Raw genomic sequence first — 25684 nt, forward strand, 5'->3', positions numbered from 1 at the left:
TGTTGCATCAGCTTTTTTTGGACGAGGGGGTTGCGGGGACGGGGGAAGAGGGTCAGGTCACGTAGGCATGGTTGAGGGGTAGTTCGGCCGTAAGGTCGAAGTTGGGGGGAGATCCCTCTCTACCTGCGCAGAAAAAAATCCGATACCAGTAAAATCGTCTACTGCGCAGGGTGAGTAGTAAGTAGGGGAAAGTGGTGGAAAAGTGAAGGGGCTAAGGGCAAGGGGCAAAAGGGTCAGTTGGCACCCGACACCCGATGTGTAGACATCGTAGTCGAAGTGTCCAACTATATTTCGAAATACTTTTGACTTTTTTTTTTAAATTTTTTTTTTCCTTAACGTGATCCATGGTCACTTTAAAATAAAATTTTTTTTTTCAACTGGCATTTTCGCAAGTTGAAATAATTAATTTTTTTTTCTTAATTTTTTTTTCCATGTAGTAAATTACAAAAGTCAAAAGTATTTTTTTTTTTAATTAAAAAGTGTTAATTATTTAGACAGGTTTTCAATGGATTCCAACGACGGAAACTATCGTTTTCTGATGTCTTGACTGGAAGGAAGGATGGAACTGAAACACACTGACCTACCTCAAGGGACTGCTAGTTGTCATCCTACCAGCTGATCATCTGGCATCGTTCGGCAGGGAAATAAAGTTATTTCCCTGTTGAGGTTTGTTATTGTTTTTTGGTTTCTGTCACTCTCTTTTCTATTCTCTATTATTATCTGTCTATCTCATTTCACTTTTTAATTTTTATCAACGGTTCCGTATCTTTTTTTTTTTTTTTTTTAATTAAAATCATTACGTTTATGAATAGTCGAGTCATTTGAAACTAATTCGGTTTTTTCAACTTAAATTCAGTTTTTTCAAATTAAATTCGAGTCATTTGAATTAAATTCAGTTTTCTCAAATTCAAGTCGAGTCATTTACAGTAAATTCAATTTTTTTATATCAAAGTCGAGTCATTTGAAAGTAGTTCGGTTTTTTTTAACTTAAATTCGAGTCATTCGTAATAAATTCGGTTTTTTCAAATTAAATTCAAATAATTTATAGTAAATTTAGTATTTTTAAATTGCAGTCGAGTCATTTGCAGTATTTTTAGTTTTTTTAAATAAGAGTTGAGCATTTGCATAAAATTTATTTTTTTTCAAATCAAAGTCGAGTCATTTGAAAGTAGTTCGGTTTTTTTAACTTAAATTCGAGTCATTCGTAATAAATTCGGTTTTTTCAAATTAAATTCAAATAATTTATAGTAAATTTAGTATTTTTAAATTGCAGTCGAGTCATTTGCAGTATTTTTAGTTTTTTTAAATAAGAGTTGAGCATTTGCATAAAATTTATTTTTTTTCAAATCAAAGTCGAGTCATTTGAAAGTAGTTCGGTTTTTTTAACTTAAATTCGAGTCATTCGTAATAAATTCGGTTTTTTCAAATTAAATTCAAATAATTTATAGTAAATTTAGTATTTTTAAATTGCAGTCGAGTCATTTGAAATATTTTTAATTTTTTTAAATAAGAGTTGAGCATTTGCATAAAATTTATTTTTTTTCAAATCAAAGTCGAGTCATTTACATTTAATTTTTTTTTTCTTTTTCAATTAAAGTCGAGTCTTTTGCATTATTTTTAGTTTCTTAGAATTAAATTCGAGCGTTTAAATTTATCTTTAAATCTGTAGAATCATTTATATTCGAGTCATTTTTCAAATTTTAATTAATATATTTAATATTGGGGTGTGAATTCATATATACACATAATCTTTTCAAAATTAGAGTCACGTACAAATTATATGAACTAGAGTCACATATTTTTCACCGCCGTTTTTTTTTTTTTTTTTTTTTTTTTCTTAATAAATTAAATTCTGTATCAAGTGATACAAAATTCCGGTTTTTTTTACAAGTAGAATCATACAAATCGAACTAATTTTTTCAAAAGTAGAGTCATTTTAATTACAGTAAAGTCATTTGAGTTGAGTTAAATTTTAAAATATGCCATTTAAATTAAATTAATTTTTCCAAAGTAGAGTCATTTATTTTTTAAAATTTTGTCTTTTTTTTTTTTTATTATATTCATTTTAATTAGAGTCATTTGAATCACAAGCAGTACTAACCGAGTAACCTTTTTTTTTTTTTCTATAAATTGAATAACTCCCTTCTGGAGTTATTGTATTTTATTTTTTTAATTTAACATGGGGTGTAGATTGATTGGTTATCAATAGCCTTCTGCTGTTGATAATTCAAACACAACTTTTCTTACCCATCTCACACACATACACATACGCTCTTTGCGTTTCCAAGTCTCTCTCTCTCTTCTATTTTTTATCTTTTTCTTAATTTTTTTAATCGGGGTAATTAGATTAATTAGTGGACCAGTAATAGGTTTTTTGTTGAGAGTATTCTCTCAGTAGAATCACGCGTTTAATTTTAGAGTCAACCAACCCTTCCCTAACTCATCTCTTTCTCTTTCTATATCACTACCCTTACCCCTTTTTTAATATTAATAATTAATTCGCGTTGGGTTTTGTCCGCGAAATGGGATATTGGTCTAGTGATTTAGTTGGGTGGGGGTTTATGGGTGTTAGGGATTATAAGGACATTTGGTTCTTATAATTTATTTAGAATTAAATTCACGCGAATTAGAGTCTGAAAATATATATCGCTCTATAGATCTTAAAGGCGAAAAATATTGTTACGCTGTTATGGGTGGCCAACCATAGCAGCGTATATAAAATATTTTTTTTATCCATTAAAAATTAAAAAAAATTTATTTTTTTTCTTTTTTAATGATAAAAAGTTGAAAAAAGAAATTTTCCCTGATCAGTTTTAATTTTTTATGAATTATTCTGTCCCACCCTTTGAGTACCCGGGTGCGATTTGGGTGCCGGTCTCAATTCATTTAAAATTTTTCTGATCAAATCTTTTCTTTTTTAAGTGTTTAAGCGTCTGTAGAGCGATATGTATTTTTTTTTATTTATTCAATTAATTAGAGTCACTTTTGCTGCGTTAGTTAATAAGTTAGTTTTACTATAGGAGGGGAATAATATAGGACTGGGGTTTTGATGTCACTAGACTGATCGGGGGAGTAGATTAATTAAATAATTCGGGTTTTTTTTTTAAATTAGAATCACCCCATCTCTTTCTTCTTAATGAGTGGTAACTCTACCACTCATTTACTCTTTCATTCACCAAACACTTTACCCCTTTTTTTTTTTTTAAATCGAGTATTAGCGTCACGGTTTTTTAGATTTTTAAGTTACTGGTCCAGGGGCTTTTAAATTAGAGTCAATTTTGCTTTGGGTTCTTTTTAGCTTCAATTCTTTTTCTTTCTCTCTCATACACCCTTACTTACACTACCCCTGAGACTCTGTTCATCTTTAATGAAATCGAGTCTCACCCCACACGCCGCCGTATAGTCGAGGTTACCCACAACCTCGCTTACGGCGACTTTTCTCTACACACCAATCTACACCCTTAATTTTTTTTTTCCCTTAAATTCATTAAATTAGATTTAAATTAAAAAAAATCACCTGGCACTTGGTTAGGTGGCATTATCATTAGAGTCTTTAGTTTACTCGTTGGTACTGCTTGCATGTCGTATTAATTTGATTAGAGTTACTTTAAAAATCGGGTTTTTTTTTTCTTTTTCTAATAATAAATTTAATTTAAATGGCATTCCCGCGTAAATTATGAGCCCTGGCATTAGGTCAGGCTGTCGCGATATTTAATTGCTAGTTTTTTTATAATATATATCCTGATCTTCTGGGCTGGTACGCATAACCCTCCGGTTCGATCGATGTCGGTCCTTATTGGTCGCATGCTATAAGAAAATCTATCATTATCATGTTGTTATCGGTATTATCATTATTATTGTTGTTGTCATAATTAATAACAATATCACTACCACTTTATGAGTGAGATAATGATAGTGTAATTGGCCCTAGCAGGTCACATTGCACAATTGATATTAATATTGACTGCAATGGTTTTATTGATGATATCGTAATGACGTGATTTTATAGTGACTTTTGTGTGCGATCAAAACGGGGATTCGATTTATCGATTGGCTGGTGGCCTAATGCTACGCATACGGTTCAGTTTTGATGGCAATATATTATGTAGTTTTTATTATTCTTCGAAAGAAAACACACACACACACACACTTTTTTTTTTATCACACATGTATTTACACCCCAATAATTTTTTTTTTAACTTCAATTTTATAAGATTAGAGTCATTTGAATTAACGCCAGTTTTTTAATGATAGAGTCATTTAAATGAGAGTAATATCATCATTGTAGAGTCATATTTACAGAATCGGAGATATTTTGAGTAGCTTCAGTTTAAAATTTTTTTTCTTTTTATTAATCAATTAAATGTAAATGCTCAGTCATTCTTAATTTTTTTATCGTCATTTAATTTAGCGTCAATTTGTCAGAAGTAGAGTCAGTAGTTTTCTGAAAGTAGAGTCTCTTTAATTAAAGTCGTTCTTTTAACAGTAGAGTCATCTTATTCGAGTCATTTTTAAAAAAAGTCGAGTCGTTCAATTTAGCGTCATTTTGATACAAGTAGAGTCACTGAAATTAGAGTCTTTTTTTTTTTTATTTTTTGCTTCGATTAATTAATTTAATGTAAATGCTCAGTCATTCTTAATTTTTTATCGTCATTTAATTCGAGTCATTTTATAAACAGTCGAGTTGATAAATTTAGTGTCTATTTAATAGAAGTAGAGTAATTTTTTTTAAGAGTAGAGTCGGTTTTCGTTTCACTTAATGATAGAGACCTGGCACTCGGTCAGGTTTCACTATATTTTTTTAAATTTCTATTTTCAATACATGTCGATCGTTATTGCTCGTATATGCTAAGAAAATCTGTAATAATCGTGCTGTTATCGGTATTGTCAATATTATTGTTGCTGTCATAATTAATATCAATACCATTATCATTCTATAATGATAGTGTAATTGGCCCTGGCAGGTCGCATTACACGATTGATATTAATATTGACTGCAATCGTTTTATTGATGATATCATAACGATGTGATTTTATAGTGACTTTTGTATACGATCAGAAGGGAATTCGGTTTCAATTAAGTAGTTTAATATGAATGCTCATTCATTTTCAATTTTTTTATCGTCATTTAATTCGAGTCATGTCATTTAACGTCAATTTGGTGAAAGTAGAGTCACTTTAATTAGAGTCGTTTCCTTTAACAGTAGAGTCATCTTATTCGAGTCATTTTTAAAAAAGTCGAGTCATTTAATTTAGCGTCATTTTGATACAAGTAGTCACTTAAATTAGAGTCATTTTTTTTTATTTTTTGCTTCGATTAATTAATTTACTGTAAATGCTCATTTATTCTTAATTTTTTTATCGTCATTTAATTTAGCGTCAATTTGGTAGAAGTAGAGTCAGTAGTTTTCTGAAAGTAGAGTCTTTTTATTTAAAGTCGTTCTTTTGACAGTAGAGTCATTTAATTCGAGTCATTTAATTTAGCGTCATTTTGATACAAGTAGAGTCACTTAAATTAGAGTCATTTTTTTTTATTTTTTGCTTCGATTAATTAATTTACTGTAAATGCTCAGTCATTCTTAATTTTTTTATCGTCATTTAATTTAGCGTCAATTTAGTAGAAGTAGAGTCAGTAGTTTTTTGAAAGTAGATTCACTTGAATTAGAGCCATTTTTTTTTTATTTTTATTTCAATTAAATTAATTAATGTTAATGTTCTTTCACCCCCCCCCCCCCTTTCGTTTCTTTTTATTTAATTGAAGTTCCGTAGATTCGAGCCATTTTTTAAATATAAATTCACTTAAATTAAGGTCAGTCTTTTAACAATAGAGTCACTTTATTATTTATTTAATTAGTTTTGATAGCTTTTCAATTATTATTTAAAAAAAAAACTAGATACGCGAACCGCACCCCGACATGTTTATTTTTTATCTTTTTTTTTTCATTTTTTAGGATTTTGTTTTAGGTTTAGAAATATGATTTTTTTTTTAATAGATTTCTCAAGGTTCCGTAACCTCACCATGAATTGGATAAATTTTATAATTTTTTTTTTTTTGTTCAGGTTTAGATGTATAATTTTTCTTTCTACTTTTTTTTAATAGGTTTTTCATGATTCCAGGGACTTTCCTAACTCTTACCCTGCTGAAGTTATTGGGCTATTAATTTCTTTATTTTTTTTTTTTTTCTAATTTATTTTTCAGGTTTAGATATAGTTTGGATTGACTTGTTTCAATATCATTTATGACGTGTCTAATCTAGAGTCCAATGGAATCTATTGACATGACTGGCCTACCAGGACCAGAATAATTTTGAGGACAGTGATGTTGCTGAACATCAAGGACAAGGTGATGCAGATCCTAGGACACACCGCCGCTTTAATTTTTTTTTTTCTGGTGCATATTCATTTTCTAATATTTCTTTTTTTTTTTCTATAAATATGTATCCCTGTATTTAATCTATTGGGATATATATTTTAGTTTCAGATCCAGTCAACGAGAATAAGGATATCCATGGGTGCCAAGGAATACCGAGACCAGGAGAAGGAGGACCAGGACGAGAAAGAAGAATAATTATTAATTGATCATTAAGATTATTATTATTATTATTAATTTTTAATTTAATTTAAGATTAATTGTATTTAGTTTTAAATAATTATTTTATACAAGTGTGAGTGTGATGAATGATATTAGAATGATATATAATTTAAGAATTTAATTTATATTTTTATAGAGTGAGAATGTGTTCGAGTGGCATGTATCTTTTGCATTTTTCGCATGGTGCTTGCGTATTTTGCTTTTTTTTTTTATTTTCTTTGTTGCATGGTTTTGGGTAGTTTGTTTTTTATTTAAATTTTTCTTTCTTCCTTTATCCCTTTAGGTCTTAATTATAAGTATGAATGAATGTAATTTAATTTACCTATAAGTATGTAATGAATGGATTGTATGTAAATTTTTATTGCTTTGTGATCATACCCGAGTATTATTTATAAGCGTATGGAGTGTGTGTGAGATTGAGTACTGTGTGATCAGACCTGAATGTTACTATTAAGGCTTAATTTTAAGGAATTTTATTTATGAAAATTTATTGTTTTTTTTTTTTTTTTATATGTATTTATTTTATAATTGTTTAATGTATAAAATTTTGTATTTAGTTTTATTTAGCTTTTTTTTGGTCACCAATCGAGTGATCACTGTGTTGGTCGGGTTTTTTCACTGGTAAAATCCTCCGATTTAAACCGATAGATTCCGGGTCTATCGGATTTTTATCGGAGTATTTTATCGGTGTTGAGGTTTCCCAAACGGGCTATTTTCTTTCTAACAAAAGAAAATAGCCTAGACCAGTACAATTGTATTTCTAAACAAATACAATTGTAGGTGAATGCGCACAGTATAGGAAGTCGGTCCTCAGCCGCTTTTTTTTTTTTTTTTTTAAATAATAAATTCTAATATTTATTATTTTTAATTGAGCATTTATAAATTAAAAAAATAACCTTCCTCTTATTTTTAATTAAATATTTAGATTATAAATAGAATTAAGTATATTATTTATAAGAAAGTGAAAAATCCATATAATTAAAAAGAAGCAGAAGAATCCTTATAAATACAGGTAAGTAAAAAAAATAATAAATATTAATGCAATCAAATAAACAAAAAAAAAAAATTATGAAAAATCAAGAAAAATGTATACTATAATTTTCTCTTTTTTTTACAATATTATTTATATTTTTCATCTGCTTCTTTACAAAAGTATTTATTTCCTGAACGATATTTTTCGTACAGAAAATGATTATTATTGTAAAGAAGCAAATATTAATATTCATACTAATTAAATCATAAATATATAGTATCAAAAGAAATGAAAAATCTCTACTGGATAATTTCCGAGAGATTTTGTATTTTTTTAAATATTTGCGTATGTGCAATAGAATATTGTTTTTAGTAGTTTTTTTTTATATCAATTAATTAAAATTCTTTTATATTGAGTAATTCTGATTTAAATAAGAAAATTCTTTTCTTTTAATTCATATATAATATTTTATTTATTAATTGACATGTATCTAAATAAATATGTCTACATAATATATATATATATATATATATATATTTAATCGTAATAAATAGCAAAGAAATAAAAAAAAGAGAACAAATTGTCATCAATAAATTTCCTAAATTTTTAAATGTTCGCGCATGCGCACTCATAACGTTGTACATGCCTACTTATTTAGGAGTGTATGTATATAAAAAGTCTGTCCTCAGTTGCTTTGTTTTGTTAATAATAAATTTTCATTTCAATGCTATTAATTATGTTTTTTTTTTTTTTTTTTAAACCTTTTCGTTATCTTTTATTAAATATTTAATTTTACAAATAAAAATAAGTGTTTTTTAAAAAACGAAAGTAAATTTAATTATGAAGAAGAAGTTACACACATAAATACAGGTAAGTAAAAGAAAAATAATACCTACAAATAAATATAACAAATTTTAGATTTATATATGCAAATAACTTTTAATTAGACACCCGCTTTGTAATTTTAAATTTTTGCGCATGCGCATTTCGGGTTGATTTCCTATTTGAAATTTTGGCTCATATTCCAGTTACTTTTCGTCGTTTCCGCTAGGTGTCACTACCACTCATAGCCATTTTAGCTATGAATCATTTTAGGTAAAAACGTAATTGGGAACCTTGCGTGCAAGCGTATAATTGGCCGACATTTTCGCGGCTTTTTATTTCCCGTCCAATTGAAAAATTAACTAACCGTCATTTTATTAATACATATGTTTACATATATACATACAGTTTTTCTCACATATATACATAAATATAACCACACACTCAATTGCAGACAATCGTAAGTACAAGCAAAGTATTCCTTTGTCTTCATTGTTATCTTCAAATAAAAAACTTACACTTTATGTTAATTATTATTTATAGATTAATATCGAATCACTTAAAATCCCGATATTTTTCTACAACTACTTTATTCTGTAAGTTAATTAAATTATTAAATATATAAGTATGTAGTAAAAACTACAGATGCTTTTATTTGCCGGCAAAAATTAATTATTTTTATTTTATTTATTTATTTAACGATGAATAATTTTTTCGTATAAATATATGTTACTTTTCTCATATATTTATATATGTACATGTATGAGTATATATTTATATAAGAAAACAAAAGCAAATTTTAACCTTAAAATATTTTTTTTTGTTTCAGTAAACCCAAATAAATATCAAGACCTTTGGAAAGAGGAACTAGATTTGATTTACAAGATGCCGAAATCTAAAGAATATCTTTCTAGTGATGATTCCAGTGGATCTAGTCACTCTGAAGTAATTATATTTATCTATTAATCATTTTTTTAAATTTTAATTGCCAATAAATATTTTATTAAAGTCATTTATGATGATATTGAAGTTAGCAGACTGATAATTTTTTTAATCTTTAAAAAATGACAAATTATTAAAAAAGAATATATTTTTAAAAATTGCACTTATAGATTTTTTTATTTTCTGTATATGCATTTTTTTTTTTTTTTTTTTTTTTTTTTTTATTTGTGTAAAAAAAAAATTAAAAAATTTTTAATTGTCTGGTAACTCGGATCATTTTTTTAGCGATTAAAATTAATAGATGAATTATTATTTTTTTTTTTTTTTAGGACGAAAAGCCAAAAAAGAAGAAGCCAAAGCGTGACGAAAAAAAAGATAAAGATGTAAAAGAAGAAAAACCATCAAAGAAGGCATCTTCAAGTAAACTTGAAGAAGAAGAACCAACATGGGAAATTGGTAACAAGAAACACGTTACTGTTCGTAAATGGAAAGGAAGATTGTACATCGACATCCGTGAAATGTATCTTGATAATGAAGGTTCTCTTAAACCTGGTCGCAAAGGTATTTTCAAAATTAACATTTATCTTTATTTCTTATCATCAATTTAATACTGAAGTTAGCCGCCGTCTAACGATTTCTATTTTATTTTTAAACAATGTCTTTTTTAAATACTGAATTTAGAAAAAAAAAAATTCAAAAAATTGCACTTAAGTAGCTTTTTAAATTTCCTACATGTGCATTTTTTTCTTTTTTTTTTTTTTCTTTAATTAAACTGTCAAAAAAAAATTAAAAAATTGCATTCATAGCTTTTTAAATTTCCTACATGTGAATTTTTTGAATTTTTTTTTTTTTCATTAATTAAACTGTCAAAAAAAAAATTCAAAAATTGCACTTGTAGCTTTTTAAATTTCCCACATATGCATTTTTTTCTTTTTTTGTTTTTCTCTACTTAAATTGTCGAAAAAAAATTCAAAAATTGTTAATTGTCTGCTACCTTCAGAATCATATCAATTTCATTAAATTAAGTAAGTAATTAATTAATTAATAAAATTACAGGAATTTCTCTAACTCCCGAGAACTACATGAAGCTTAAAGACATTATGGGGGAAGTTGATGAAGCAGTCAAACTCAAGGCATAAATTCCGCCCCCATCACAATTAATAATTAAAAATTATTATTAATTACTTCCGTAATAATTAATCTAATAATTAATGTCTACAGTACAATTATAATTGTATTAATACAATTACCTTGAATAATTTGTTCAGTATTTATTGCCGTCAATCTGAATAATTATTTTATCAATAAAAATTACAAATAAAAAACATTTTTTTTAATTTTTATTTTTTTATCAAAAAAATTTTCACGTAAAAAATATTTAAACAAAAAAACTAGATGCACTTGTACAATAATTAAATATCAAATTTAATTTACTGTACTAAAAAAAAATTACTTGTCTAAGGTAATTATTCTATAAACTATTACACATATTTACAACTTATAATTATTTAATTGTTTTGTTTTTTAATTGGAAACTGACAATAGATTTTTATTGTTAGTCAAACTTAACAGTTAACACTTTTAATGTAATGCTCAGCATTGAAAACTTTTTTTTGAATTTTGAATTGCGCGTGTCAATTTTTAAAATAAAATATTTCTACTCAGGTCCATGGACTGTCGTAAGTAATTTGTCGATATTTAATTGACTTAATAATAACTTCGGGTCTCTTATTTTGTCAATCTGGAAAAAATAAGAGTAATTTATTAATAAAATCAATTAGTAGTTGGTCATTAAGACCGCGAAGATGAAAAAAATCTACGCGGTCTTTTTAAAAAAATTCATGATACTGAAGTTAGTAGATTACTAAAAATTTTTGGAGTCCAAAAAATCGATTATACGAAAAAAGAAAAAAATGCACATGTAGGAAATTTAAAAACCTACAAGTGCATTTTTTTTTTTTTTTTTTTTTTTATAATATATAGTTTTGAAAAAAATCAAAAAATTACAAGATGGCTAAACTCAGTATCAAAAATATGACCCTGACTTTAGTAGACAGCTAAAAATTTCCAGATTTTTTTTTTCAAAAAATTGAAAAAATGCACATCCAGAAAATTCAAAAATCTACAAGTGCAATTTTTCAAAATATTTTTTTTCGCATAATCTATCATTTAAAAAGAAATCAAAAAATTACAAGACGGCTAAACTCAGTATCAAAAATGTGATCCTGAATTTAGTAGTCAACTAAAAATTTCCAGATTTTTTTTTCAAAAAATTGAAAAAATGCACATCCAGAAAATTCAAAAATCTACAAGTGCAATTTTTCAAAATATTTTTTTTCGCATAATCTATCATTTAAAAAAAAATCCAAAAATTGCAAGACGACTAAATGCAGTATCAAAAAAATCCTCAAAAAAAGTCTTACAGTATCTTTAGCCTCTGGATTTTTTTTCCGGTTTGCTTTTTCTGTAACAATAATTACCTGACAATTAAAAACAATAACATAAATAAAAAAATAAAATCTCACCTTCTTTATAATGCCCATCATTTTTATCGACATCCTTGACTAATTTCGTCACTCCCGTCTGTTCGATGACATTCGGAGAAGAAGTAGCCAACGGCAACGAGTTAATAGACGTAACCACAGACCTACTGTCCTTCAATTGAACCTTCCGCTTATATTTAACCGGCTCCAGTTTAGGCGGTTCCGATTTCTTGGTAATTTTCTTGGCCTTCGGCGGCTGGAGACTGAACAACTCCTCGTATGGAATCGCCGACAAAGTGATCGAAAGTTCCCCATCATCTGTCGGAATTGTCATCGAAATGTCGTCAATAGTCAACTTCCGGTACCTCTTCTTCGAATTGACATTATCGTCATGCACGAAATTAATCTCGCAGTGAATGAACGTCACGTCAGCCTCCACCTCTTCATTCCCAGAATTTTTAGCCGCCGGGACCAACTTCAGTGACTCGAGGACAGACAATTTCTGATCCGGTACATTGTCATCGACATTAACATCGATCTCCATCTCGCCGGAAGTTCCCGGTTCGGAAATTTCCGGGTCGCTGGTATGCAACTGTCTCAGTAATTCCTCGACCTGACTAGCCGATATTTTCTTCTCTTCGCTGACGTCGCTCATCTCATCCCCGCTAAACAAATCCCGTTTTACCATTTCGACCTTGTCATTATTGTCCCTAGAAGTTTTCTTCTTAACCTCTTCGCTTATAACCCCCGGGTCATCTCGAGCGCCATCTTTTGTCTTCCTAGAATTTTCCAAAAGCAGCCGATTCATAAGAATAGACTCCAGTTCCTTGCTGTCCTTAAATCCCGGCTTGTCTTTATTATCAACCTTCACTACTTCCTTTTCCTTTTCCTTACTGTCCTTCTTATCCTCAACCCTAGATTTCTTCTTGTCCTTACTAGTGTCCCGCTTATTCTTATCATCACTTGACTCACTTTTAGCCGTACGCGCAGCATAACGCGCAGATTTCCTAACTGCTGATACAACAGAAATTTTTTCTTTGTCTTCTTTCTTATCCTTTGCTCCTTGATCCTTTTTTTCATCCTTTCTATCTTTTACTTCACTATTACTTCCGTGACTTTTAACCTTTTCGTCCTTTTTGTCCTTAACCTCAGTAGTCCTTTGACTCCTAACCTTATCATCCTTTTTATCCTTAACCTCAGAACTACTCCCTTGACTTCTGACCCTTTCGTCCTTTTTCTCATAACTACTCGCCTGACCCTTCGCTTTGTCATCTTTTCTATCCTTAACTTCATAACTATTCCCCTGACCTCTACCCTTTTCGTCCTTTTTCTCATAGTTACCCCCTTGACCTCTCACCTTATCATCCTTTTTGTCCTTTTTATCCTTAACCTCATAATGAGACCCCTGACTCCTAACCTTATCATCTTTTCTATCCTTAGCCTCATAACTATTCCCCTGACCTCTACCCTTTTCGTCCTTTTTCTCATAATTACCGCCTTGACCTCTCACTTTATCGTCCTTTTTGTCCTTAACCTCATAATGAGTCCCCTGACCTTTTGCTCTATCATCCTTTTTGTCCTTAACCTCAAAACTACTTCCCTGACTTCTGACCTTTTCGTCCTTTTTCTCATAATTATTCCATTGAACTCTAACCTTTTCGTCCTTTTTATCCTTAAACTCATAATGAGACCCCTGACTCCTAACCTTATCATCTTTTTTATCCTTGACCTCATAATTGTTCTGACCTTTGTCCTTAACCTCAATTTTCCCTCGACTTTTAGGTTTGTCTTCTTTCTTATCCTTTCCTTTACTTCCTGCATATAGAGGCTTCGCAGTGATATTATTTTTCTTTGGCTTGAGTTTATCGATCATGCGCAACCGCTTTTCGTCCAGTTCTCTCCTGAGAATTTCCTGCCGGTCCTCAATTGCTGTCACCAGATAACTGGAACCCACGTCTTCCCTAGGATCGGTCAGCAAAGTCTTCTTTCCGTCATCTTGATTCCAAGGACAACTCGTGTTAATTAATTTACTTATTTTGCTGGTTAAATTTGTCGTCATCGTCTCGGTACCGCTTTTAGACCCACTAGGAGTCTCAGATATGTCAGCTTCGTCTAGTAAATCATCATTTTTAGCTGGGGTTTCAATTTCTGCTGCTGCTAAGGCTTCGTCTGATTTCATTAATGGAAATACTTTTTTCGGTGATGCTTCAAATATTTCCCCATCTTCCAAATCATAATTTTCTTCTTCTTCTAGGTCATCTTTATCTTCACTTATTTTTTTATCTTCAATAACTTCTTTACTCACATCATCTATTTTTTTATTTACATCCTCTCCTTTATTTTTATCATCACATTTTTTATCTTCACTCTGTCTATCATCTTCTTTAATTTCTTCATTTTCTTTTTGAATTTTCCCGCCAATATCTTTTTGAATTTGCCCGCCATTTACTGGAATTTGCTCGAGACCTACTGGAATTTGTCTGCCATCTGCTGGAATTTGTCCGCCATCATCTAGATTTTTTCCGCCATCTTGTTCTTCATCTTTATCATCAATTTTAACAATCGAATCACTTAAATCGAGCCCTAGATTATCAGTTTTTTTTGAAATATTTCCGCTTCTCCTACTCACTGATAACCTGGACCTCGACTTCGACTGATCGTCACTATAATAAGAAGACGACGAACTAGAACTCGAAGACGAGGTGTCGCTGTCAGAGTCCGAGTCATCACTCCTGCTATTGTCCAGACTTTTTTCCGAATCTTTGCTTCTGCTCAGGACCAAGTCAACATTTGAAATCCTCAATTCTTTGCTTTCATCTTTGGGTAAATTTTCCTTGATAACTTCAAACTGCGTTATCTCCAACTTGCCACCCATGGCATCCAACTCTGATTCAGTCGAGGCTGATGTAGAAGCAGAAGCAGAGGCAGAAGTTGAAGCAGAAGCACCAGTAGGATTTGATTTGCTGTCATCTTGAATTTTACCACCAGGTTTTTCGTATTCTCCCGGTTGGTAGTAAGGCGCGAAGTCTTTTTTCAATGAATCTACGGTATTGTCGGAATGTTTCGGTGTGATGTTGATACAAGGAGTAACCGGAAACTCTGGGGTTGTTATGAACCCACCGACTTTCGTTTCATCAGCATGAGCTTGAATAAAAGACGTCGGGTTGCTGGAAGGACTCAGCACCCGCGGAGTCGGTGGTATTCCAAAGTCATCGAACTTACGAGGTGTCTCTAGATTCCCAATATTTACCGACTGATGGTTTTCTTTATCAGATCTGGTATCCAGGCTGGTGTTCAACGAATCAGTGGACCTGGAGGTCTTCGTAGCGATAGTTTTTAATTTAGCATATTTTTTGGTCACTCCCTTGGCGGTAACGACCGTCGACTGCGTCACTTTGACACTTGATTTTATTTCTACAGTCACTTGGTTGCTGTCTCCAGCAGATTTATCAACACTGGAGCTAACAGTATCAGCTGGCTCTTTGACAGCCAAGTCTTTGTCATTTTTCGTGGATTTATTTGAATTTCTACGTGACTTCACTGGTTTATCTTCCTCGGGAATAATTATCGCTTGCCTCAAATCCGAATCCCAGGACTTTTCAAGCTTGCGAGCAGCTTCTGGAGCTTCTATAACTTGGATTTTTTTCGGAGGAGAAACACAAGAGTCTGATTGGGAATCGTAGCCAATTATGGTGTCAACACCAGACACTTTGTTCCAGTTCCCTTTGAGCGTTGGCGCGGGACTTCTGGTAGCAATCGGCACCTCCATGGAGTTCAGGCTCTTACTGGGTGTCTTGGTGGCCATCTTCTTCTTGGGAGAGACCGCGAAGTTTTTAGTTACCGGGGAATTGAATAAACTCGTCCGGCAAATGGATTTGTTCATAGGACGCGGCGACGGACGCGCGCTGGCGACCGAGTACCGGCGACTGGAGTTGAGTGTCGGGGTGTTGAAGTCTAGGGCGCGCACGTGACTGCTTCGGCGCCTGGGTGTTGATAAACTGAGCCGGTAGTTTTTCGCCCGACTCTTCATCAGCGACTTGGGTGTGCGTTTTATTATCTCATGAGTTGATGCTTCTGTAGAAACGTTTGCGTCTACGGTGAGATCTATCGTTGGAACTGGATCTGATGATGTTACTGTCTCTGGAACTGATGCTACTGCTGCGATTGCTGGAGGTTTTGCTGGTGATGCTGGTTCTGGTGACCGCTTACGTTTGTTAAGTTTTAAAAATGGCGACAAACCAGTACCCGAAAGTGAAGAGTCATCAAGATTCAACGCTGGCATATCTGAAACCTCACCTAGACAATTATTTCCGCAAGCAGTCACTGCTTCTGGTGTTTCCTTCTTAACTGGAAGCTTAGGTAGCAGTAATTTTTTCTTTGACAGCTCAGCTTGCACTGCAGCCTGAAAAGCACTGGACACTGGTTTCACCACCGGTTTCACCACCGGATTTATCGCTGGTACTTGGACTGTACGTAGAAAAAGTGTCTCACTAGAAGGTCTAGGTGCGATCGTTGGGTACTTTGACGCAGAAGGATTTTTCTGAGAACCCGATATATAATTACTCATTTCGTTCTGGGAACAGACGACTAGTGTCGGCAATGTGACGACATTTTCTTCTTGAATTATCGTAGGTTTAGGTTTCTGTCGGCGTGTTCTTCTCACTTTGGTAGCCGATTGTCTCACTTCAGCTGGATTTTCATTTACTTCTGACACTGGAGCGAGGATTGAACCTGGAGCTTCAGCTTGGGGTTGGGAATCTGGAGCTGATGACGAGTCCGGGATCCCGATGGACAGCGCGCTGGTGACACTTCTCGGAGGACTGAGTAGTTGAGTAATTCCAGTTGATGCTCCATCAGTTTTGGTACTGGGCTTGGAAACATCAGCAGAAACACTTGGCTCAGGCTTTTCTATGGGTTTACTGTCAATTGAATCACTGGAGTTATTTTGCTGGGTTATTTTGTTGGCATTGATGATGCTTTGGATAGCAGCAGCATTCAAATCATCAAGAGTGTCGTGTTCTGTTGCTCCATTTAATTCGCTAGATACACTGAGTCTTTGCTTTACGCCTTCAGTATCGTCTGGTACTGAGTTCTGTCCTTCGTTGAACCTGAGTGATTAAATTAACAAATAAATGAGTAAATAAATAATTAAAAAAAAAAATATTTATTGATAAAAATACCTGTCAGCAGAATTTAAATTGCTTGGACTGTCATTAGGAGATAAATCATCAACATTGGTACCGATTATCTCATCTAGAAACTGCTCGAACATTGGGTCAGTCTCCGTTTTACTGACGATTGTCTTGATGGCGTTATTCAGCTCTGTCATTATTGATGTATTTCCCTCGGGATTATCAGCGGGACTGGTCTCTTTGATCAGTGAGGACAAGTCAACAGGCTGGAGAGCTTTGTTTATATTCTCGGCTATTTTTTCTTGGATTTCTGTACGGTTTAGCATTTCCTTTGTCAGGAGCTGGAATTTCGAATTTATTTTTTTTACTTTACAAATCGTCAGTTAAATATCAAGTCTTTGAATCAGGAATTATCTTGAGTCTAGGGTGTATTGTGCGACAAAGAAGGAAACAAAAGGATTTCAGACTGCGAGTGAAGGCTGACATCACCCGGTCTGAAATCGTGTTTCATTCAGAGTTACACACTAGGGATGTTCAGAAATAAACTCTGGAAGATAAAGATGCAGCTTCTGCGCTGACAAATATTATCTGGTTGAACCAGGGAACAAATCGACTGCCGCAATGCGTTGATTAATTTTACGGAGAAGGTAAATGAGGTGTCAGGTACTCTTTCGTTCCTCTGGTTTTAATTAAACCACGTGAGTTTCCACTTACTAATCGCCTGGATAAATATTTATCAATCTCCAGAGTGTTTTTCTGAACATGCCCGATATTTTTCATGATCACCTGCATTGGAACTTAAAGTTTCAGTGTCAGCAGCCAGTCAGAAACAAGTTAATTTTCTAGCAATAGTGCAATCAACTATCAGCGTAAGCGTAAATTGTCATTTTAAATTTATAATTAAGCAGAAACTATAAATACTAGTTATTATTGACACTAATTTTTATAAAACTTAATTACAGTCAGAACTGTCATTTACGTAAATAAAATTAATGCTCTGAAATGACTAATAAACAAATTACAAGTATCAGAGTTTAAATTGCTGAGGCCTTCAGTCACCGGGCAGAGACATTATTTGTTTATTCCTCAGCTGAAACAAGTTTGTTTCTGCCGCTGACGGCATTCACAATTTACGCGTCTGCTGATATTAATTTGCTTTGGACTGAAACTCGCTTGTTTCACCTGGCTGACACTGAAACTTAAAGTTCCAATGCTGGAACACCAGCCATCTATTAAATAAACACCAAAAAATAATAATTACACTGAGGTTTTCAATGGGCATGTCAGCTTCCAGTTCCCCATCGCTCTCAATATCCAGAGTCTGAACTTCAGCCGTCGAAAAATGCGTCAGTTCCTTAGTGTCCGTAGCCGTAGAATTTTTCACCAGCTTTTTTTCCTCTCCATCAACCAGCTTCTTCTTCACTATTCCCGTGGTCGCAGATCCCGACACCGACTTACTAGATTTAAATACTGACTGGTCATTTAAATTCTTAATCATCCTCTCTCTCAAAGCCTCTGAGTGACCAGGTAACTGGTCAAGTTGCGTGGCATCAGTATTCAAAGCAGGTTCATTACTATTCAATTTGAACTGACGTTTACATTTTTCGCGGTCATGAGTCCCGCTGTGCTTGCGCTTCCGCATGCTGCTGGACAAAATCGGCGACCCACCCTGAGCCTGGGGTACGTTTATGTTGACAAAAAAACGCTGGCCCCTAGATGACCCGTCAATGAGTAATTTTATTTGCTCCTCAAGATCATCAGTATGCAGGCATTGCTTCAGCATATCACAATCGTCAACTCTAGACAATTTATCTTTAACGAACCCCATAACTGACCAGTACTTTTCCATGATATAAGTCAGTGTAAAATTGTTAACTTTGGTACTGAATTTTTTTCCTCTTTGCAAAACGTCGCGGCACTCTTGGAGATGCGGCGACGTGGTTAGAAAACTAGCAGCGGCTTCCACGCATTCATTTTCTTCTAAATATCCTGTGTTATAAATTATAATTATTATTAATTCTTATATTTATTTAAATAAAATATATCACTGAGGTTAGCGTCATTAAATTGTTAACTTACCTAATACTAGTCGTGCAATTTCTGAAGGTAAAATTCCTTCCATTATAAAAATATATTTTAAAATAATTACTTAGCTAATTAATAAGTTAATTTAATAAATTATCAACACTTAGGGACAGTAGTTTTAATTGTTTTGTAATAATGGTAAAAAAAAAAAAACAAAAAAAAACATGAAACTTAACTGAGCATCTCTGAATGTTTTGATTATTTTTTTTTTTAACTCTGTCTTTTACTAACAACAGCGTTCTTTGTCGGCGTGCGCGCGAAATCGCGGCATTTTTAATCCCAAATAAAGTAATTTGGTTTATTTGAATGGTGGCGCTGCTTTAGATTTTTTTAATTTGAATTGCGCGCGCGCTGGGAGGAGATGCGCGCGCGCCTAGCGGCTGTCAGTTGACTTAAGTTCTCTCGGGTACGTGACTTGTGATTTATTTGTTGTAATTAATGTAGTAATTAATGTAATTAATTAATTGTGGTTGTGGTTTAAGTTTGTAATTAAGTTTTAGTTAATTATTTTTTAATAATTGAAGTGATTTTTTTGTCGCGTTGTGATTTTGGGTGTAATTTTAAAAAGGCATCGGTTTTTTTTACTTTGTCAGGTAAAGTTAATAATTTTTGTATTTATTTTTATCAGGAACATCAATTTTAAAAATTTTAAAATTATAAATAATTATTTTAGTGAGTGCGAATGTAAATGATGCTATATGACTAAAGTTAGCAAATATCAAATAATTTTTGAAATTCAAAAAAAATAATAAGTTATAAAAAAAAAAAGATTTTGAAAAATTGCACTTGTAGTTTTTTTTATTTTATACATGTGCATTTTTTTATTTTTTTTTTTTTTTGTAATTAAACTGGGAAAAAAATTCAAAAATTGTTGATCGTCTGATAACTTCTGGACCATAATGATACTGGAGTCTGAACGATTAGTAATTTTTGAATTTTTTTTAAACGAATAAATTACAAAAAAAAAAAAAAAATAAAAATATGCACTTGTAGAGAGTTTAAAAAACTACAAGTGCAATTTTATTAAACATTTTTTTTTTTAATAATTTATTGTCTAAAAAAAAATCCAAAAATTATTAGACGCCGGCTATCTTCAGTATCATAAGTTTACCGACGTCTAATAATTTTAGAAATTTTATTAAAAATGATAAATTATAAAAAAAAATTTGGAAAAATTGCACCTGTAGTTTTTTCAATTTTTTATAAGAACATAATTTTTTTTTTTTAATTTAATTGTTGAAAAAAAATTCAAAAATTGTTGATTGTTTGCTAACCAAGATAATTTAATGTAGCAGACGTGAGACGGTTTATAAATTTCAAATAAATTAAATTTTAAAAAATGCGCGTACAGATTTTTCATTTTTCTAAATACGCATTTTTTAATTTTTACTCTAATTAAATTTTATTAATTTATTCTAATATTTCTAAAATTGTCATTCGTCAGCAACTTTTATTTTAAAATATGAGTATAAAAAAAAATTAATTTTTCGGATTTAAAATTTTTCCATTGTCAAAATTTTATTTTTTCGTAAATCTGTGATATTTATTCTCTTAAAATAATTGTCGCTGTAATTATTAATTTAATTATTTTTTAAAAATTATTTAAATGTCCCAATTACTAAATTTAACATAATTATTAATTATTTATTAATCAATATACAAAAATTATTTATCATCAATTTCAAAGATTTAAATTATTTGTACATCATTAAATTTATTTAATTAATTAATTATGAAAATTTATCAGAGTAAAGTATATCAATAATAATTTTGTGAAAATAATTTTAAAGTCAATGTTTATTGTAATGTCTTTTTTTTCGCTGACGTATAAAATTACTTTGCATATATTTACCAATAATTGTTCTCATATTTGATTGTTAATTTATCGTTTATAGTTTTTAAGTTGATTATGATGATGATTAGCGAATTCCTCCTGAACCTTCTCCTTCTGGGTGAGCTGTAGTTTCGACTTTTCCAACTTCGGTTTTCTCAAAATTAATAGGCCATTCTTTCCACAATTCTTTAATTTTTTTATTCCAGTCCGGATTTTTATAAAGTATAAATAAGAATAAGACAACTAATCCAATTCCAATAACGATACCCAGAAATAATGATATTGATATTTGTGCAATGACACTCATCTTGATTAATTTTTAATTTAAATTAAACAATATTTTTCTTTTACTAATATAACGTTAAAAAAAATTAAAATATTCTTATCACTTTTAACTTATTATAAAATTCAATTAATTATTTTATTACTCATTATATTTTATTCAAAATTTCAAATTTCAAATTTTTAATTATCATTCATTTTTATTATTATCGATCGCTTATATCGATAACTATTTTATCAACTTCTAGTAAAATAAATTTCTGTCAAAAAATTTTTTATTTAAATTTAAATATTTATTTAAATTTAATTGTATATTAAATTAATATATAGGGCAGGGGGGGGGGGGGGTTAAATGTTTGGAGACTCCAAATTATTCCAGGCACTCAAAATTTTAGGGCCCATTTTTGCCCCCTCCCTTCCTTACATATATATGTATATACAAATATTTATTTAAATTCAAAATAAAAATTTTTTTTTTACTTCCGACAAAAAAAAAATTATTCATTTTTTTTTTTTTTTTAATTTAAATGAATAATTAATTACATGATTAAAAGTTGTCCCTTAAATCCCGTATAGAAATACCATATATGATAAATATATATGGAAAAATATATAATCAATATGGGAGCATATAAGTGGCCAAAAACGATATATATTTTCTTATATATAATATACTGTTTTAATATAATTAATTATATATGTAAGTTTATAAGTTAATACATGTATTATATATATTTATAATCATATATGTAAACTTATAAGTTAGCACATATATGTATTACATATATTGATAATTATATATGTAAATTTGTAAGCTAGCACATATATATTCTGAACACAATGTTTGAATCTTATAACAGAGAAAGAAAGACAGAAAAGAATAGATTTTAGTTATTCTTACATATATTGGGATATTTATATGCTATATATCAAAAAATATATAAAAATTTATAAAGTTAAATACATGGTACATATATCGTGGCATATAATGATAAATTATATATATTCTTATTTGTTTCCATATATAAATAACATTTATTTTTAAATATATTAAAATTATAAGTTTTCAAATATATAAATAATATATTGAAGTTATATGAAAATATATGAAATCATATAAGAGAAAACATATACAGAAATATAATAAAAATCGGCCAAAATTTATATATAATTCTATATAAGATTACATGTATTGTCACATATATATTTATATCTGTAACATATATTTTTTAATATATGTTTACCATATATGATATTTTCATGCGTTTACAAAAAAATCAACAATTTTTTTTTCTACCTTGAGGTATAAAATTTAAAATTCGATTTTTTTTTCAAATCAATTTAAATTATTTTTTAAATTTGAATCATTTTTTTATGAATCACAAACTTTTTTTTTATTCAACAACTATATAGATAGATAATATGCGGGCCCATATATATATATATATATATATATATATATATAAAACCCGGGTAAGTTTGAAATGGCAGTGGGTGGGAGTCATAAGAGAAGTCTAAGTAAGAGTCAGTACATAGTATTTCACTCAGTCTGTCCGCGACCGTCCGTCAAGTTAAATCACACATCAGCTTAATAATATATAGTATTAAGTCGTGTGTTGATAATACCCCCAACTCACTTTATTAACTAACAAATGATAAATACTAATAATAAAATCAAATGAAATTATTATTAATTAGCAGTGATTGTTAGTTAGTGCAGTGTCAATAATTCAAAAATTTAAATAATTCAAAATGCGTGAAATTTTGTGTTTTCGCGGTATTTTAATATCTGCTATTTTAGTGAGTTACAGTTTATTAATATGGAATACAAATGCATTTAATATCGAAACAAGACACTATACTACTTATCAAAAAGAATCTAAATCAATGTTTGGTTTCTCTGTCGCTGAATATCGTGATCACAGCAAACGTGGATGGTAATTTTTTTTTTTTAAATAAATAAATTTAAACAATTAAGTATTTTCATGGTTAATTTTAAAACACTTGCTCATAGTAGTGACAGTAAAAATACAATTATCGTAAATGATTCATAAAAAAGAAATCCGTAGCGTAAAGAAGTTCATTCATCACTTCAGATAATTAAGTCATTAATTTATTTTATTTCCCTGAATATCTAAAAAGATAAAGAAAAAATATATGTGGATATTTTGTTTGGCTATTTACCCGTTCATTTTTATTTAATGCTCAATTAATGACGAATAAATTTATCGGTATTTTATATATGTATTAAATCGTATCGAATTAATGCGTGGTTGTGACCTCGTATAACATTTAGGATTTTTTTTTTTTTTCTAATCATTATTCATCTACTATCTCCATTAGTGTATCCAATCTCTCTTTTAGAGTTTTATATGAATGAAATCGTGTTTATATGTAATATAAACTTATTGCGACATGTAGTTTATTTCATTTTATATGACGTTTTCAATTTTTAACGAGAATACCAAATTTAGATTTGACCTCCTATTTTAATTTCTTATATATATATATATATATGTAGGTGTAATTCAACAATTTATGATTTTTTTTTATGAGTACAATAAAATCTTGTTTTTACCTTAATAACTTTTTTTTTTATTTAAAAAAAATTTTTAATTTATAATGTAATGACCCATATTAAAAAACAATATATAGTTGAAATATATAAAATCACATATGATTGCGACAAAAAAATATATGATGTATTATATTGTATATTATAAAAAATCATATAGAGATTTTTGCAGATTTAATATAAAATTATATACAGTAGGAAATATATGTATTCCATATATGTAACATATGTTTTTTATATTAAGCCATATATACATTTACATTTACCTGATAATATATTGTATTGATATATTTCCTTTTATATTCAAAAAATATAAAATTTTTATATGAAATGAAATATATGGTAGCATATAATTTATATTATATATGCCACCATATATTTTCTTTGTTATATTTAAGCATATATTTTATTCGGTGTATGTATATGTATATGGGTATATTATATATTCGCTTCAAATTAACTAATTTCGATAATTTTATCTGCAATTTAAAGAGTATATTAAAATTTATATCTAATTTAATTGGAGTGGGTCATATATATAAGAAACTTTTTTTTTCCATACACAATATAAATATATGTTATGATATATGATCAGAATATATTTTTCGTATATGATAGAAATATATATTTTTATGTATGATAAAAATATAGTTTTTGTATATGACAAGAATATATATTTTCATATATGATAAAAATATATTTTTTGTATATGATTGACATATATATTTTATATATGCTAAATATATACGGACTCATATATGATGAATATTATATTTTTTAATATAAAAAAAAATATATCAGAAAATAGTTAAATTCGCCACATATATTTTCTGATACTTATTATATATTTTGACCATATATATTATTTTCATACAGGGAGTAATTAATAATAATTTCTTTTAATTAATATGCAAATTTATAAAAAATTGCTAAATATTAAAAAAAAATATTTTTTATTACATTAGACGGTTTGCAACTTCCGTTACGATATATTACAGTGTGATTTCCGTCCGGTTTTATAAAGCGCGCCTAAGCATTAAAATTAATTTTCATGCCTCATACGCACGGTTTGATGCAAAAATATATATATAGAAAATATGAATCATCATAAAAATTTATATCTATATATATATATATATATATATATATATATATATATATATATTATTTTTTATTTACTATCATTATCACTTATCGTATTAAAATATCATTAAATATTATTTTCACAGTAATTTGTCTTTATAATAGTAATAAAATAATTTAAACACTTTTGTATGTTAAAGATCAAGTATATCGTGGGTAAAATATAAGGCGCGATAAAGAGTCGCGAGTAATCGAGAATATAACAACCGAAGACCCGTAGAAAGGATAATGAGGATCGCGTGAGGCACGTGCCTCAAGTCGCTCAGACTCTTTCAATATACTGTAATCATCCTAAAGAGTAGTTTCTTTCAATCTTTCGTGTATCCAAACTCACTTTTACACCTTTTTTTATTTAAATATATTTTGCTTTCAAAATTATATACAGAACAAAATAATATTATTCATTTTTCTTCATAATAAAAATTTTCTGGACATTTTTAGATTTTTCAAAAAATGATAAATTATTTTTAAAAAAATATTTTAAAAAATTACACTTTTAGTTTTTTTAATTTTCTACACATGCATTTTTTTATTTTTCGTTTTTTCAAAAAATTAATTGTTCAAAAAATAATTCGAAAATTAATAGTTGGCTGTTAACTTCAGGATCATTTTTTTTGCAGTAAGAAATCATTTTTTAATTACAGATAATTATTAATTTACAAAATATGATCTACATATATTATGTCGAGATAATTTATAGATAAAAAAAAATTTTAATTATCTAGTCGCGTGTAAAATAAATTTTTTCCATTTTCTTCGCATGGATGATAAAATATTTATGATCCTTTTCGTCCTTCCGGACGTCCAGTCTATCTACATAT

The 25684-nt window shown here is 29.6% G+C and overlaps 3 protein-coding genes and 1 long non-coding RNA gene across 7 annotated transcripts in view; 3 read left to right on the forward strand and 1 right to left on the reverse strand.

Moving 5' to 3' along the window:
* The first annotated feature begins 257 nt into the window (after nucleotides 1-257).
* On the forward strand, nucleotides 258-7041 carry LOC128668582 (uncharacterized). Its single transcript, XR_008404216.1, has 3 exons — nucleotides 258-666; nucleotides 6200-6391; nucleotides 6476-7041. It is a non-coding gene; the product is annotated as an uncharacterized LOC128668582 (long non-coding RNA).
* Nucleotides 7042-8755: 1714 nt separating this feature from the next.
* LOC103569861 (activated RNA polymerase II transcriptional coactivator p15) lies at nucleotides 8756-10658 on the forward strand. Of its 2 annotated transcripts, XM_053741831.1 has the most exons (5): nucleotides 8756-8847; nucleotides 8931-8983; nucleotides 9217-9332; nucleotides 9659-9890; nucleotides 10386-10658. In XM_053741831.1, the coding sequence occupies exons 1-5, from the start codon at nucleotides 8774-8776 to the stop codon at nucleotides 10466-10468; spliced, it is 558 nt and encodes a 185-aa protein (XP_053597806.1). In that variant the 5' UTR covers nucleotides 8756-8773; the 3' UTR covers nucleotides 10469-10658. The 2 variants fall into 2 exon arrangements, with proteins under 2 accessions (XP_053597806.1, XP_053597807.1); XM_053741832.1 differs by lacking the exon at nucleotides 8931-8983 and having other exon boundaries at nucleotides 8760-8847.
* A 56-nt stretch (nucleotides 10659-10714) lies between these two features.
* Nucleotides 10715-19223, reverse strand: LOC103569859 (titin homolog). 2 transcript variants are annotated; one of them, XM_008547387.3, is made up of 6 exons: nucleotides 19024-19223; nucleotides 18206-18933; nucleotides 16993-17285; nucleotides 11855-16920; nucleotides 11753-11793; nucleotides 10715-11070 (listed from the first exon to the last, which is right to left on the reverse strand). In XM_008547387.3, the coding sequence occupies exons 1-6, from the start codon at nucleotides 19064-19066 to the stop codon at nucleotides 10987-10989; spliced, it is 6255 nt and encodes a 2084-aa protein (XP_008545609.1). In that variant the 5' UTR covers nucleotides 19067-19223; the 3' UTR covers nucleotides 10715-10986. The 2 variants fall into 2 exon arrangements, with proteins under 2 accessions (XP_008545609.1, XP_008545610.1); XM_008547388.3 differs by having other exon boundaries at nucleotides 10979-11070; nucleotides 11753-11809.
* A 3481-nt stretch (nucleotides 19224-22704) lies between these two features.
* Nucleotides 22705-25684, forward strand: part of LOC103569858 (integrin alpha-PS2) — a 41176-nt gene continuing 38196 nt past the window's right edge. For both annotated transcript variants that reach the window (XM_008547384.2, XM_008547385.2), the window contains exon 1: nucleotides 22705-23082. In XM_008547384.2, the coding sequence (XP_008545606.1) occupies nucleotides 22898-23082 (185 nt within the window). In that variant the 5' untranslated portion in view covers nucleotides 22705-22897. The remainder of the gene's footprint in view (nucleotides 23083-25684) is intronic.

This window comes from Microplitis demolitor, chromosome 9, assembly GCF_026212275.2.
Source record: "Microplitis demolitor isolate Queensland-Clemson2020A chromosome 9, iyMicDemo2.1a, whole genome shotgun sequence".
In the NCBI taxonomy this organism is placed as follows: Eukaryota; Metazoa; Arthropoda; class Insecta; order Hymenoptera; family Braconidae; genus Microplitis; species Microplitis demolitor.

Excerpts from the sequence above, each read along its gene's own strand:
- LOC103569859 (XM_008547387.3), bottom strand. The coding sequence starts at position 19,066 with ATGGAAGGAATTTTACCTTCAGAAATTGCACGACTAGTATTAG. Across the intron at positions 18,934-19,023 it reads AATTGCACGACTAGTATTAG|GATATTTAGAAGAAAATGAA; the intron begins GTAAGTTAACAA and ends TTTATAACACAG. Across the intron at positions 16,921-16,992 it reads AATTTAAATTCTGCTGACAG|GTTCAACGAAGGACAGAACT; the intron begins GTATTTTTATCA and ends TTAATCACTCAG.
- LOC103569861 (XM_053741831.1), top strand. The coding sequence starts at position 8,774 with ATGTTTACATATATACATACAGTTTTTCTCACATATATACATAAATAT. Across the intron at positions 8,848-8,930 it reads ACACTCAATTGCAGACAATC|ATTAATATCGAATCACTTAA; the intron begins GTAAGTACAAGC and ends TATTATTTATAG. Across the intron at positions 8,984-9,216 it reads TTCTACAACTACTTTATTCT|TAAACCCAAATAAATATCAA; the intron begins GTAAGTTAATTA and ends TTTTTGTTTCAG.